General features: G+C 41.5%; 2 protein-coding genes and 1 long non-coding RNA gene across 3 annotated transcripts; 1 reads left to right on the forward strand and 2 right to left on the reverse strand.

Annotated features, from left to right (window-relative positions):
- Positions 1 to 3715: 3715 nt before the first annotated feature.
- LOC139537665 (histone H3.3A) lies at positions 3716 to 8565 on the reverse strand. Its single transcript, XM_071339242.1, has 4 exons — positions 7922 to 8565; positions 6934 to 7078; positions 5979 to 6132; positions 3716 to 5798 (listed from the first exon to the last, which is right to left on the reverse strand). The coding sequence occupies exons 2-4, from the start codon at positions 7059 to 7061 to the stop codon at positions 5670 to 5672; spliced, it is 411 nt and encodes a 136-aa protein (XP_071195343.1). The 5' UTR covers positions 7062 to 7078; positions 7922 to 8565; the 3' UTR covers positions 3716 to 5669.
- Positions 8566 to 9091: 526 nt separating this feature from the next.
- On the forward strand, positions 9092 to 11030 carry LOC139537667 (uncharacterized). The gene is made up of 2 exons (XR_011667581.1): positions 9092 to 9514; positions 10779 to 11030. It is a non-coding gene; the product is annotated as an uncharacterized lncRNA (long non-coding RNA).
- Positions 10908 to 14715, reverse strand: plekhb1 (pleckstrin homology domain containing B1). Its single transcript, XM_071339241.1, has 6 exons — positions 13969 to 14715; positions 12837 to 12989; positions 12510 to 12612; positions 12372 to 12411; positions 12206 to 12287; positions 10908 to 11838 (listed from the first exon to the last, which is right to left on the reverse strand). The coding sequence occupies exons 1-6, from the start codon at positions 14027 to 14029 to the stop codon at positions 11705 to 11707; spliced, it is 573 nt and encodes a 190-aa protein (XP_071195342.1). The 5' UTR covers positions 14030 to 14715; the 3' UTR covers positions 10908 to 11704.
- Positions 14716 to 16492: the final 1777 nt, after the last annotated feature.

Genomic DNA, 16492 nt, shown 5'->3' on the forward strand with positions numbered 1-16492 from the left:
ACAATAATTTGGGTGAATTTTGGCCCATTCCTCCTGACAGAGCTGGTGTAACTAAGTCAGGTTTGTAGGCATCCTTGCTCGCACACGCTTTTTCAGTTCTGCCCACAAATTTTCTATGGGATTGAGGTCAGGGCTTTGTGATGACCACTCCAATACCTTGACTTTGTTGTCCCATTTTGCCACAACTTTGGAAGTATGCTTGGGGTCATTGTTAATTTGGAAGACCCATTTGCGACCAAGCTTTAACTTCCTGACTGATGTCTTGAGATGTTGCTTCAATATTTTCCATCCTCATGATGCCATCTATTTTGTGAAGTGCACCAGTCCCTCCTGCAGCAAAGCACCCCCACAACATGATTCTGCCACCCCCGTGCTTCACGGTTGGGATGGTGTTCTTCGGCTTGCAAGCCTCTCCCTTTTTCCTCCAAACAAAACGATGGTCATTATGGCCAAACAGTTCTATTTTGTTTCATCAGACCAGAGGACATTTCTCCAAAAAGTACAATCTTTGTCCCCATGTACAGTTGCAAACCAGTCTGGCTTTTTTATAGCGCTTTTGGAGCAGTGGCTTCTTCCTTGCTGAGCGGCCTTTCAGGTTATGTCGATATAGGACTTGTTTTACTGTGGATATAGATACGTTTGTACCTGTTTCCTCCAGTATCGTCACAATGTCCTTTGCTGTTGTTCTGGAATTGATTTGCACTTTTCACACCAAAGTGCGTTCATCTCTAGGAGACAGAACACGTCTCCTTCCTGAGCGGTATGGCGGCTGCGTGGTTCCATGGTGTTTATACTTGCGTACTATTGTTTGTACAGATGAACGTGGTACCTTCAGGCATTTGGAAATTGCTCCCAAGGATGAACCAGACTTGTGGGCGTCTACAATGTTTTTTCTATGGTCTTGGCTGATTTCTTTAGATTTTCCCATGATGTCAAGCAAAGAGGCACTGACTTTGAAGGTAGGCCTTGAAATACATCCACAGGTACACCTCCAATTGACTCAAATGATTTTAATAAGCCTATCAGAAGCTTCTAAAGCCATGTCATTTTCTGTCATTTTCCAAGCTGTTTAAAGGCACAGTCAACTTAGTGTATGTAAACTTCTGACCCACTGGAATTGTGATACAGTGAATTATAAGTGAAATAATCTGTCTGTGAACAATTGTTGGAAAAATTACTTGTGTCATGCAAAAAGTAGATGTCCTAACCGACCTGCCAAAGCTATAGTTTGTTAACAAGAAATTTGTGGGGTGGTTGAAAAATGAGTTCTAATGACTTAAGTGTATGTAAACTTCCGACTTCAATTGTACAAAAACCCTTATAAAACTGTTTTTTTTGTACTGTAAAGCAATGGTCACCGACCATGGTGATCATTGGAGAGCTAGTGGACGTGGATGGTTTAGCTCCAGCCCAACACAAGTCTACTTCATTCAGAGACCTTGAGTTTATAAACTCTATCAGGTATTTTGATGCTATGTTGGCTGGAGCAAACCCCTGCATACCACTGTAACTCTGCAGGACCAGGGTGATATTCATTAGTATCAAATGGTTTTGCAACAGAAAATGAAGCCTTAGTGAATACAATATAATTGCTATAATTGCTATACTTTGGTGTAGTCAGTGATGCATCTATACATTACCATTTGAGTTTCCATTTTATACTTTTTAAAACCATGTCTATCTTTATTTCCCAAACACAATTCAATACAATGACAATAATGTTAAGCATATTTTGACACAGGCTTAACACCTATTATACACTTAATACTTTTTTTTTTTTTTTTACACTTAACACTTTAAACATAAGCCTCATATCCCAGCGATAATGCCTTGCATTACACCTGGGGGGAAAAACACTTATATTTGCTCAAATTGCCATTGGCTCAAACATTGTCTCAACATACCCTCAATTTACCCCAAGGCAAACATTTTGACTATATTAGCCCACATAGCTACAACTGTGTTGAATCTACTGCTGTTCAACTTCTCCACCCTCTGGTCGGGCATTACAACAAGAACTAGGAAAGAAAACAGGCCTGTCTACCTGTATGAACACAGATCTCTGATACAGTGCCTTCAGAAAGTATTCACACCCATTGACTTTTCCCAAATTTAGTTGTGTTACGGCCTGAATTTAAAATGGATTAAATTGAGATGTTTATGTCACTGGCCTACACACAATACCCCATAATGTCAAATTGGAATTATGTTTTTAGATTATTTTTTACAATGAATTAAAAATGAAAAGCTGAAATGTCTTGAGTCAAGTATTTCATCCCTTCGTTATGGCAAGCCTAAATAAGTTCATACATTTCATGGACTCACTCTGTGTGGAACAATAGTTTAACATGATTTTTGAATGACTACCTCATCTCTGTACCCCACACATACAATAATCTGTAAAGTTGCCCCGGGTGAGCAGTAAATCAATACACCCAGTCCCTACAAAGATAGTCATCCTTCCTAACTCAGTTGCCAGAGAGGAAGGAAACCGCCCAGGGTTTAAAGAAGTGACTTTAAAATACTTACAGTGTTTAATTGCTGCGATAGTTTTCTCCTGAGGATGGATCAACATTGTAGTTACTCCTCAATGCTAACCTAATTGACAGAGTGAAAAGAAGGAAGCTTGTACAGCATAAAAATATCCCAAAACATGCATCCTGTTTGTAACAAGGCACTAAAGTAATACTGCAAAGAATGTGGCAAAGCAATTCACTTTTTGTCCTGAATACAAAGTGTTATGTTTGGGGCAGATCCAATACAACACATAATTGAACCACTTTCAAGCATAGTGGTGGCTGCATCATGATATGGGTATGCTTGTAATCGTTAAGGACTGGGGAGATTTTCAGGATAAAAAATTTACGGAAAGGAGTTAAGCACAGTCAAAATTCTACTGGTTTCACATGCAAACAGCAGTTGGTTTCTATAATGACATTCCATGAGAGCAACATTACCTTTTAAAAACATGATTTGAAGCTTTGCCATTTGTTTGCCTGCAAAAACACGAGTTCTAGGTCCTTGGTTTTTTAGTTGTATCTAGAAGTTATATTCTTTCAAATCAAGAGGTAGCCCACTGGAATGTTTCATCAATCAAAATCGTACAACTCTTACAGACTATGCACACAACAAGTGTAACAGTATAACTTTAAACCGTCCCCTCGCCCCGACACGGGCGCGAACCAGGGACCTTCTGCACACATCAACAACAGTCACCCACGAAGCATCGTTACCCATCGCTCCACAAAAGCCGCGGCCCTTGCAGAGCAAGGGGAAACCCTACTTCAGGTCTCAGAGCAAGTGACGTAACCGATTGAAATGCTATTAGCGCGTACCCGCTAACTAGCTAGCCATTTCACATCCGTTACACTCACCCCCCTTTCAACCTCCTCCTTTTCCGCAGCAACCAGTGATCCGGGTCACGGCACCAATGTAACAGTATAACTTTAAACCGTCCCCTCGCCCCGGCACGGGCGCAAACCAGGGACCTTCTGTACACATCAACAACAGTCACCCACGAAGCATCGTTACCCATCGCTCCACAAAAGCCGCGGCCCTTGCAGAGCAAGGGGAAACCCTACTTCAGGTCTCAGAGCAAGTGACGTAACCGATTGAAATGCTATTAGCGCGTACCCGCTAACTAGCTAGCCATTTCACATCCGTTACACAAGCAAAGAGTGAAACATTTGTAGAAAAGGAAACTGACAGACACCTATTTTGTGTAACATCTATTTATTACCACCATAATATGAGGAATTTGGAAAATACAAAGATCAGCTTAAACATCTGAAAATCTTGAAGAATAAGAACAAATATAAGAAAACAAACATGAGGTTATATTGCTTATCACAAATTGAGGAAACTGATAGATTCTATGGTCAGATCTATAATGAACAAAAATATAAAGGTAACATGTAGTGTTGGTCCCATGTTTCATGAGCTGAAATAAAAGATCCCAGAAATGTTCATATGCACAAAACACTTCTCTCAAATTGTGTGCACAAATTAGTTTACATCCCTGTTAGTGAGCATTTCTCTTTTGCCAAAATAATCCATCCACCTGACAGGCGTGGCATATCAAGAAGCTGATTAAACAGCATGATCATTACACAGGTGCACCTTGTGATGGCACAATAAAAGGCCATTCTAAAATGTTTAGTTGTGTCACACAACACAATGCCACAGATGTCTCAAGTTGAGCGTGCAATTGGCATTCTGACTTCAGCAATGTCCACAAGAGCTGTTGCCAGAAAATTGAATGCTAGTTTTTCTACTATAAGCCGCCTCCAGTGTCGTTTTAGAGAATTTGGAAGTACGTCCAAATGGCCTCACAGCCACAGACCTTGTGTAACCATGCCAGCCCAGGACCTCCACATTCAGCTTCTTCACCTGTGGGATCGTCTGACACCAGCACCCGGACAGCTGATGAAACAGTATTTATGTCTGTAATAAAGCCCTTTTGTGGGGAAAAACTTATTCTGATTGGCTGGGCCTGGCTCTCCAGTGGGTGGGCCTGGCTCCCAAGTGGATCTATGCCCTCTCAGGGCTGCGCCCCCCCCCCCCCCCCCAAGTCATGTGAAATCCATCGATTAGGGCCTAATGAACTGATTTCAATTGACTGATTTCCTTGTATGAGCTGTAACACTGTAAAATCGTTGAAATGTTTGCATGTTCAGTTTATATTTTTGTTCAGTATACAAAGGAAGTGAGAGAAAGTCAGAAAATAACCCAAACTTGAAGAGTAACTCTCGCTACTACAAAGTCAACTCATACTGGTGTAACAACTCTAATGCCGAACACAACTAACCTTAAGAGGAGATAGGGTAGAGATTGAGAGTAGTATCATGGATAATGACAGATTAATAGTGAGAAAAAGCTAAATAGGAGGGGGGCTGGTATATATCACCCCCATGTGGCTGCCATTGGAACAGTAGCTCTTATGAAACTGAGAAGCTCTTTCTGATTGGTTTAAAAATAATTCTGTAAAAACAGAAGTTTGCCAAACGTCAATCACTTCGTTTTTTCTTCTTCGTATTATTATTTTGATGTCTCTGGCAGTAGTCAAAAGAAAAGGTGTATATGTATGAATTATATATATATATATATATTAAAAAAAATAGACACAATATCCACAATGATAGTAATCATGAATTATTTTTAAGTAACCAAGATGATACTTGTTTGCTGTTGAATACAATTTGCTTGGCTGATCAGAGCTTACACACACACACACACACACCAACAGCCCTGGGGTTAGTTTTAGTAGCACCCTGCTGTGGAAGTTGCCACTCCCCTTAAGCAGACTAGCCCCCGGGCGATGCCCTTCTGGTCTGCCCACCTGTGCATGTGAGTGAGTTTTATTTTATGAGAGCTGAGGACGCACAAACCTGTGTGTGTGTGTGTGTCTGATCAGCGACACCTACTACATGCACGAAAAAGGTACCCTAAAACATCTGCTGAAGACAAAAACTATGAGAGACGAGACTTTTCAACACGTTTCTCTCATCATAATCACGGTTACTCTAAAGTCTACCAAGAAGAAAACAGGGAGAGGGGGCTGGGGGGTGAGATGGAAGGGCGGGGCGAATGAGGGAGTGAGGACAGTGAGAGATAAAGAAACAAAGAGAATAGAGGTGAAACATTAAAGAGAAAAAGGAAAGGAGGGCGGGCTAAGCACGCTCCCCGCGGATGCGACGTGCCAGCTGGATGTCTTTGGGCATGATGGTGACACGCTTGGCATGGATGGCACACAGGTTGGTGTCCTCAAACAGACCCACCAGGTATGCCTCGCTGGCCTCCTGCAGACAGACAGAGAGAAGAAATGTCACACACACACACATATATAAATGCATAAGTCAGCACACAAAAAATTATTTATTTGAGCATGCTGTTTTGTTCCCGTTTGTGTAGTAGGCCAATTAGGACAGGATCTGGATTAAGGGGGACAGAGCTTCACATACACACACACAGCCACTGACCTGAAGAGCTCCGATCGCTGCACTCTGGAAGCGCAGGTCGGTTTTGAAGTCCTGAGCGATCTCTCTCACCAGGCGCTGGAAGGGCAGCTTGCGGATCAGCAGCTCAGTGGACTTCTGGTACCGACGGATCTCACGCAGGGCCACGGTGCCGGGCCTGGAACCAACACACAGTCAGTATGACTGGGGGGTAATTATATTCTACTATAGTACTTCATCGATCATTTCCCCATGCTGAATTCTACTGGTCGTGTCTGGCCGTGCTAATTTAAAAAAAAAAATAATCATTGTACCTTTAATTAACTAGGCAAGTCAGTTAAGAACATTTTTTTTTTTTCAATGACGGCCTAGGAACAGTGGGTTAACTGCCTTGTTCAGGGGCAGAACGACAGATTATTACCTTGTCAGCTCAGGGATTCGATCTTGCAACCTTTCGGTTACTAGTCCAACGCTCTAACCACTAGGCTACCTGCCGCCCCAAATACTGAGTGGTGACGTTTACCAGCAGTCACTGCTTAGTTATAAGGCTTGTGGAACTGCTCATTGAAAACATTAGCTGCGTCTGAAATGGCACCTTATTCCCTATGGGTTCAGGTCAAAAGTAGTACACTATATAGGGAATAGGGTGCCATTTTGAACACACCAAGTGACCAATTGGAGTGTCAAGTCATTTCCACACCAATATGAATTGATACCACCTCTGTGGTTTCACACAAGCTTTACATGTCATAATGGGGCTGTATCGCTAGCCGACAGTGGTGGAAAAAGTACCGTATTGTCATACTTGAGTAAAAGTAAAGATACCCTAATAGAAAATGACTCAAGTAAAAGTCATCCAGTAAAATTGTACTTAAGTAAAAGGTTTTAAAGTATTTTTACACCACTGCCAGCTGACCATGACATGTACGATCTGTGGTGAACACTAATGCTAATTTCTAGGGGTGAACCGATACTTTACCTGTAACGATGGGGCTTCTTGACCCCACCGGTAGACGGTGCACTCTTGCGGGCAGCCTTGGTGGCCAGCTGCTTACGTGGAGCCTTTCCCCCAGTGGATTTACGGGCGGTCTGCTTGGTACGAGCCATGACAAGTTAGTTATCACCTGAGAGACAGGTAAAAATACATTCAATTGTTTATTTTTATGTGTTGACAATGCTCTGTTAGATACAATCCCTAAAATTCTGTGAGTTACAAATATATTGCAATACAATTTTCCCAAGTGTTAAATGTATACTAGTGTGTTGCTATTATTGAGAATGTATGACTGAAACGCTTCCGTCTGGAGTACTACTCTGTTATGATAACTTTCTATTTTGCTGATCAGCTGCATTGCAATCCAGAAACAGCGGGCCACTATCCTATCCGTGAATACTGGGATACTGCCCAACCAATAAAACTAGTATGCAGATCGCCTATCGAAATACATCCAATCCAGTGGGCAATGTCGTCGCTGTCAACCAATCGAGATACACGGTTTACAGCGTATGGGTGGGTCCACAAACCCTAGTTCCGCCCTCTAACCGCAAGATTATGGCCGCAGATGAAGAAGCAATCGAATGAGCCTACCAATATACAGGCAAAGAGCGGGACAGAAACTTTCAAAAATCTTCGAAAAACTAAACAATGTTCAGAACTACGAACATTAAAACATAAAACTAGACAACTGTAGCTATCCAAAAAGTCGCTCTGAGTTGTAGGTGAACGTTTGTTTACACCGTACAAGCGAAGTAAAAATGCACATGAAACTGGAGCGGAATTTACATCTGCCTCGGCCAGTGAAGTAGAAAGCATTTTTCTCTAGCATCACGGCAGTCGCTTCTCCATTTCCACACCGTCGGAATAAAATGCTATTTTAAAATAAAATGAAGTTTAACCCATCTGAAACTTATATAAAACAGTGGTTAAGTGTTTTAGACAAAAATATATGCCAAAATGTGCCACTTACCTGACGTGAATATAAACGTTTTTTCGCAAGGAAATAAATGTTATGGTTTTCTAGCAGTGTCAGTATTTACTATCTCTCACACAATGGGAACAGGGCGCCCCGTAGGAAAATGGCTGCCGTGTCAATCATTGTTCTCCCATAATGCAACTGCTTTCATTTTGTAAACACAGTTTCTGATGGTTGGAGTGTTCCCTGAAAGTAACATTTTCATTGCTTTCTAGTGATTTCTTTATCGATTTGAAGTAATGTAGTACGAAATAACCTAAGGTGCTAAAACAATTACTTGTGAAATAAATTATATGTAACTGCTTGAATTTGTCTGCTTTTTCAAAAGCGTTTGCTATGCCAAAGTGGCACAGTCTCCTCTCAGTACAACTGCCTACATTTATTTGTAATCGATTTGAACGGTCATCCAACTCGGAATTCCAACTCAGGAACTCGGGCCTCATTCTAGATCTCAGACTTTCAGACTGGGAGATAACTGACGTGTAACAGGGAAGACCTCAGCAAGACCAAATTCCTGGACATCATCTCTATCCGACACTGTCGGCTACCGTTCACCAGGGCGAACGGATACCTTTGCCCAAACCATGATGAATCCATGTGCTGTTTTGGAAATAATTGAATAAAGAGTTGAACTTCTTCCCAATCTTCTGTCCTCTTTCTCTGTTTTAGATAGCCACTTATTACACTTTAGCTAGCTAGTTAGCAGAGCAGTAGATCAAAAAATATTTGTGTATTACTTAGCCTAGATAATAGTTTGTACAGTATGTTGACTTTGGTGTCTATTTCAGACCTTATGGCATTTTTCAAGGATGAGCATAAGAGAATTAAAAGGGGGGAAGACCACTATAAATCTAGCCACGTGGAGAAGTGCGACTATAGTGGGGCAATGTATCAGTTTGGTCAGGGCCAGCATGAGGGATATCCTGTGTTGGTGAGTGTAGCTATTAAGTGAAGTTTTAGCATCTTAACAATACAATATATTATATACATCTGTCAGCATTCTACAAGGAAGACTTAATCAGTTATATAATTATTAACCTATTGGTCCGTTCTAGCATACATCTGCATATTTCTGTTAGGGAACGCCTACTACGTGAAATGCGCGTGTGCAAGGCTAAAGTCTACAAAACTTAGTCCACTCTGTTCATAATGAATTATATTTTTGGGAACAGAAAACTGTATTAAGATCAAATGTTTAATCGATGACAACATTTGCAGAATGTAGGCAAAAATCCATCTCGTTCCGTCTTCTCCCACTGCGCGCCAGTGGGCTTTCTCTCACTACCGTAGAAACGCCACGCGGATGCTTCATATTTATACATCCAGTGAAATATCTGTCTCATTGTTCTATCTGTGGGTGGATAGCGCATTTGTGTTGCCCAACTCAGCGCGAATACACATGTGCCAGTTGAATCTCAGTTTAGGTTGCAGCCCAGCCAGCAGTACATGACGGACGTTACGTCTCCATTTGAGCAACACAAATTACGAAAAAGTCGGCGGTTATAATCGATTAAAGTTTTAATTAAATGTATGAATTTCACCACCACGCGGAAGCATCGCGGTTGTACAGTACTAGCATAGTTAAAGGTAAAGCGTTTTCAGAATTTTTACAAGTATTGAGTGATGGTGACACAATGTTGTAGCTATCAAATCGCCAGTTTTTAAAGCTATCAAAACCAACTCCGCCTCCATGTCGGTGTAAGAGAACAAAGTTGGGGGTATCTCAGCTAGGCAGGCCTATGCCGCGGCTTGTGTATGAAAATATGGCAGTTTAGTGACAATTTCTTTAGAAAATACAAGATCTTCAAAACAACCAACACCGCATCACACAATCTGGGAAAGTGGTAAAAGAAAGCAAAATGTGATTTTTTTCTTCATATGGCATAACATTACAGCAAGGCTATAGGCTAATGGTTCCCTCTGAGTGTCATTAAGGCCTATAAAGTTTTTTCTGGAACATTTCTGTCGATTTGGGACCCCTTTTGGCTCAAGAGCACGCCAGAGGCAAAAGTTCCATATAGCCTCTTAAATTTAGGGGTTGTTTTCATTCATTTAAACCTTAATAATATTGTAATCCATGTAGAGAAACATGTCAGTATATCCTACCATGAAATCTTTGAAACCATAATTGGATGCCAATTGATCGTCAAAAGGGAATATCAACGATTATTTAAGGTGCAAAATCAAGGGTTTTCTTTAGTCATGATTTGAGAGCTTCATTGAAAAAAATGACTAAATATGTAATCTTATCATTTAGAGATTAAGTCATTTATTATAATTTATATAGTGCATAATTTCGCTTACTGTAGCCCTACTTTACAACAGGCTTCCCATTATGATTAACCAGTTTGAATAACAGTGTTACTAAGGAGAATGTCATTAGAAAACAACCCTTGATTTTGTTGGAAGGTTTATTTTTTTATGGTGAGAACTGGGAAGGCATGGATGTGGAAGGGTCAGACTCAGATTCTCGGTTTATGAATCGATGCTAAAAACCACATGAACAAGCAGGTTTTTTAAATGATTTTTAATCCCTCTGTGTCAGTGTCAATTCATTTTTAAAGAAATGTTTAGATGTTAAAATTAGTTTCATTTGGGAACTCAGTTCCCAGTCATTCCCCATCAATTTCACCCCTGAATGTAGGCTAACTGTGAGTTGGTAGGAGATGCGTTAGTTTCATGAGCTCTGTCTCTCTAATGGTGTGCTTCTCTGAAATTCACCATCATGTGAATATTATTTTGGAGAAAAATGACATCAACGTAGATTGTGAGTGACTAGTGTGTAGGCTACTACTGATGTGTAATACATTATACATATTGAATACATATTTGTCTATCTCTTATATTATAGAAAGAAAGTGTGGGTGCCCCAAAGAGACATGTAGGTGAACAGTGGAGACGGATATGAAGGACTGTGGTCTGTCATGGAACACCATCTCCAGACAGGTTTCTACTGTCATCGAATATTAATTCTCATATCCATGGCTTTGAAAACTTTTATTAAATTTGACAACAACAGCAGCATTGTACTCATAGTGAATTACATTCTGTACATGAGCTTAAATACAGGATCTAAGGTTAATTAAAGTGATACATTTTTGCACCTCAATTTTTTAATTTAAAAATAATTGCAGTCAATGGTTCTGTGTGTGTGTGTGTGTGTGGGGGGGGGGGGGGTTTCCATTAACCTCAGGCAGCTGAATATGCGGATCGGGATGTTGTTTTTCATACATCCTGTATGTTGCATACCGTATACGTTTCATATGCATTTCTACTAAATAGGTTGAGTTCACACAGCATATGTTATAAAGGACATATTTATGTTACCATCAACCTGTTCTGTAAACCAATTTGTCAACACACACGTTCGCTCACACATGCAAGCACGCTCACACAAACACAATGACCCTGATATTGTATGCTTACTTACTTTATCGGGTTCTTCTTATTTTTATATCTTGTGTGTTTTTGTTATACGTTGTTATTTTTAGTATTACATTGTTATTGATTACTGCATTGTTGTGGTTAGAGCTTGCAAAAAAGGTATTTCACTGTACGTGTGCATGGGACATTAAAACTTAAAACACACACACACATTCGTGCACTATTATTCTGCAACAGGAAAAAAATTGTGTGTGAAATACAATAATAAGACTTGTAGGAATGAGGCCTACAGCAGCCTGGGCATTTCCCAACCGTGCCTCCCTGCTCATGGAGCTAGCGCACTGGGGGAGGGCGCCAAGCAAGCAGCCTGGTCCAGATCAGAGACCTTCTCTATCAACAGAAGAACAAGGGCATCCAGAGGAAGGAGCGCATGGCAGCACCCGCCGCCATGCCCGCCAGTAGCCCCAGTGCCACCTGCTGTCCTATGCCGTTGTATGGGTCTCTCTGGATCAGTATGTGGTGCGTACCTGAGAGAGGGAGAGGGAGGGAGAGACAGGATGCTGAATATAGGATGTACTACAGTATTTACGGGAGCATAAGTGAATATACGAGTGTGTTTTATTAGACTTTTCTGATTTGATGTAACCAGGATAGTTATGTCAACAACTGATTTCAGGGAGTCTTGGAAAGGAGTGCTAGAGTCACCCTGTTGACTTGCTGAAATCAGAGTTGTATTCACTAGGCACCTAACAGTAGAAAATGGACTTAAACAAGGAGGGACTACCTGAACTTGTCCAATAAGAAACACTTGTTTTCATTTTTCGTTGCAAAACATTTTGCCACAGTGTGCAATAATGATTACGACTCAGAGCTTGGGTGTTGTGTTGTCTTTACCTGATCCAGGGGTGAGGTAGATGGTGTTGTTGCCGTCCATTGGGACGGACTGGTACGAGTCGTCGTATGGGTCATACGGGAACTAAGTGGGAAAGACAAGACGATAAGACAAGAATGTCCTCTAAGAATCCGAGTTTGGGAAACCCTGGTTTACCGGTTTACTTACTGGGTTTCGTCTCGCCTCTATAATTGTCAACTTCCATGCTCTGCAAAAACAGAATGACAAAAGGAGAAAGAGAGGAAGTGGATTGAGAGAGAGTGTGTGTGTGTGTGAGAGAGGGAGAGAGAAATAATATAGACTCACAGTGCCTCGTCCTCACTGTTGGCACACAGGATCACAGTGGAGCCATCTCTAAGCTGCACCACCACCATGTTCTCACTTGGGTGGTTCTCTGGGGGAGAGAGACCTGTACAACAACATAGACAGCTAGGGTTACACACACAAGTCCACAGCAAAGGCCAAAATCTTTTGGAGGTAAAGTCCTCTTTATTTATGTAATAAAGCATACAGCATGTCTCATGGGGCTCTGGTCAAAAGTAGTGCACTATAGGCCTAAGGAATAGATTGCCATTTCGGAAGCACCCATTGTCATATTGAACATCCCCATCTTTCCAGACACTTCCTCCTCACCTGCACTCTCCAGGCCAGACTTGACGCTCACACAGCTGGTCTTGAGACCCACTCGGTGCTCAAATTCTCGCCTGCTGTCCGTCTTGTAGAAGACCAGGCTCCCATCGATCCACAGGTCACACCAATTCAGCTTCCACCGCTTTAAGATGGATGCTGACGGGAGGCAGGAAGGGCGTGGGGGGGAGATGGAGTAGAGTTGGGGTTAGGTTAAGATGTCCACTTTCCTAACGGTCAGTTTGGACTTTGACCATTTTGTATACTTTTATTTATTCACATTAACTGAAATGCACTGTCAGCCAGATATGATTCTGTCTCAATTCAGCATATAATAATAGTAGTAATAACAATAATAGATTACATTTATATAGCATTTTTTATTACAAGAAGAATCTCAAAGACGCATTCTTGCCAGTGGGTCTATAATGGGTAAACCTACAGCCATTTTGAGTGTTTTGTATTTATATCGTTGAAGCTGTAAATCTGTATATGTTTTTCTCCGGAGGGTGAATCCCCAGTGGTTGGCTTGTGGCCTTTCTGCGTGAGTCACTGATTTGCTAACACAGACAGGAAGCTAATTAGATTATGGCCAGGCTGGACAAGCAGAGTAAGGGTTGGAATTTCATAACAGTTGTAACATTCATCTTCTAGAACGATTCTGATCTTATTGAAAAATCCAGTAGTTTTGACAAGCAACCGCAACTCAATAAATAGGGCAAAGATGCCCTTTAGTGCATTGGCTTCATCAAAACAAGCTAAATGGTAGGTACTGTAGGTTAATCTGTTAGCGATCTTGATGACATCAACAGAGTCCTCCATTTTGTTTTCAGTGGAGTCAGTTTTAAGAACATGGGAGAACTGTTTTTGGAGAGAGTGGCATGGACTGGGCTGTGGTTAAGGCCAGCCTGTGGTGCCTGGCCTTAACCTGTCTTTCAAAGTGTTCTATACAGTGCTGATATTTCTCTGATACTAGTGCCCCACACAACTTCTTATGCTATGTTTAGCCGTTGAAGTCTACACTTGGTAAAGATAGTACCTGCAATGGCTATGGCTATATCTGAGACCAAAACAGGTAGACACGAGGTTAGACTACAACATGACATTATTTGAGAAACATTGAATCTACAGTACTCACTCTGTCTCCAGAGCCAGCCTGACTTCAGCAGAGCTATGTGTATGGTCGGAGATCTGTCCATGTTACAATTCCTCACCCCAAATAATCCAGAGAGGAAACCCAAAAGCGTGTTTGTGCCAGGGGTGTATGTTTTATGTTTGTCAAGTGTTTGTTCTTGTTTGAGGAGTCGTCTAAAGAGAGACAGAGAGATGCCTTTACGGTGCCTTTATTTTTATTCTGGCCCACACTTCTAATCTGATAGCGAGAGGCGGAGAATGGGGCTGAACTAGATCACTTGGGATTAGTGGGCCTGGATTGGCCACACCTTCTCTCCTGATTTATCTTCTGCTTCCCTCTCTGGCTGGAATGTTTTCACTTCCCGTCTCCTTCCCCAACTCCTCTTATTCCTCCACTATTTACTAAATTGTCTCTGCTTTGCCTTTCTTTATATTTTGCACATGTTGTCATCTGTTTTTAGGAATTGGGCTTCTTGGACTACTGCATGTGTTGATAGCACATAGTGAAAAAGGCATAACACACTCAAACACCTTAATCCCTGCATTAAAATAACACCATGAGAATTAGCTAACTGTTATAGTTTTCTTTGGGTAACTCAGGAGAACCTTCCTGTCAGGGACAGACTGATACCAGAAATTGTTTGGGGCATTTCTAACACACTGCCACATTTTTTTCCTTTAGACACCCATTATTATCCAAATAAGGGTAATTCTAGGTCAAACAATTTTTTTTAACCAATCGACTGGGCTAAAGATGGACCAGCCCATCTGCCATTTGCCCAAAATGCCCAATGGCCTGTCCGTTTCTGATTCCTGTTTTAACTCAGGTGCACCGTTGACCTGAGCATACTTGAGTTACTGTTGTAACATCGTTATGAAAGCTGCCCAAGCACTTTTATAAGCACACATGTGGGTCTGCTAAGAAATAAGTCAATTATTTGAAGTGAACCCAGCAGAAATGTCAAGGTATATTAGACTGATTCACTAAGGAATCACCCTGGCTCTATTTTAAACCTTACTAGAAGACTCTGTTCCCTCCAAGTGAGCAAATCCCATGGAGGTATAATGATGACCTCATTTCTGGTGCCTGTATCATGGTCACTGCCTCAGGTCAGTGTATTAAATAGAGAGTTTGAGTTTGAGATGGTTAGAATGATCTGGATATAGCCAATGAGGATATCATTGTTTTCAAGGTCAGAGAAAGAATATCAATAACTGTATTTATAGAAGTATATATATACACATTAGCTGTTTATAGATGCATTATTACTAATCACACTGTAATATTTAACAATTAATGCATCTGTAATGTGGTCCATCCCTGCCATGGCAGAACCAAGATTCGAACCCACACCACAACACAACGTCCTCCAGAAGCACCAGTAATACCACTGACCCAAAAAAGCCAATACAGTGCTGAGTCTGTGTCTAACAATAGCCCTACTTCAGGTTTCAGGAAGACAGTAGCGATGCTTACTTAGCCACAGGGTTCTTATTATACATTGACTCTTGGGGAGCCTAAAATGTCATGGGGGTGCCTGATGTCGATATCTTTGGCAATTGTGGGGTTGGGCCTCACATTGATATTTAAATTCGTTTGGGGGGGCTTCTGATCTGTTATGGGGGGTCCAGGGGTGTCTGAATTGACTGGAATTTAAATGGAATTGACCCCAACCCTGCTTGGTGATGATCCGTTTCTATTTTCACCATGTGTGAGTCATGAAGCGTATCCTAGTGGGGAAAAACTGCTAGCCAGATGTTCTGATGACATACTGCTGCCTGGGACTGAATGTTGGCCATTGTATTGTGACTGTGGGAACGCTGGATTCCTCTCAGGGTTTGACCTTCAACATAAGGGACTCTATTTATACTCTCTGTACACTTACACTCCGTTGCCACTAGATGGCACTATTTCTACCCCTATCAGTACCACACGCTGTGTATTTTTATTGGAGATCATGGTCAGAAAAGTCAGCAGTGACCCACTGCGTTCCATGACATCACATGACAGTCCCTCAACATTCACCATAGCCCAGCAAACCTGAGGACCTCTGAAATCTGAACTTGTAGCCATTCTGAAATACACACATTTCTCTACTAGTGTGCTCTGTAGGATACTGGGACTAGTACTCAATCGGAGGTCAATGGTACTTGGTGGTGACTGACACAGAAGCGCAATGTTTAGAGTGTAAGTGTTTTTAGACTTACTCCACCTTTCCAGAAGAACAACCCTTTTTTAACCCTATCTACTGGCCTGCCCTGCCTGAAATCACACTAACGTCTAGCTGTTTTAAAAGCTTGGTGGTAGCACTTATTTAGAGTCCTCTGTCATAAGGGGCTACATAACATATATCATATGTCAATAACATTCATGACATCTAGTGTCTCAACAGTTATCTCAACAATCCCGATGACACAAACCAATGTGTGGTTCAGCTAAATTGCTTGGTAAAACACCAGCCAACTTGCAAAATAACTAGATATGACATTATGCCACATCAGCTCTCACCTGTTAGGACATTATTATG

The sequence above is a fragment of the Salvelinus alpinus genome, chromosome 13 (genome assembly GCF_045679555.1).
Source record: "Salvelinus alpinus chromosome 13, SLU_Salpinus.1, whole genome shotgun sequence".
NCBI lineage: Eukaryota > Metazoa > Chordata > Actinopteri > Salmoniformes > Salmonidae > Salvelinus > Salvelinus alpinus.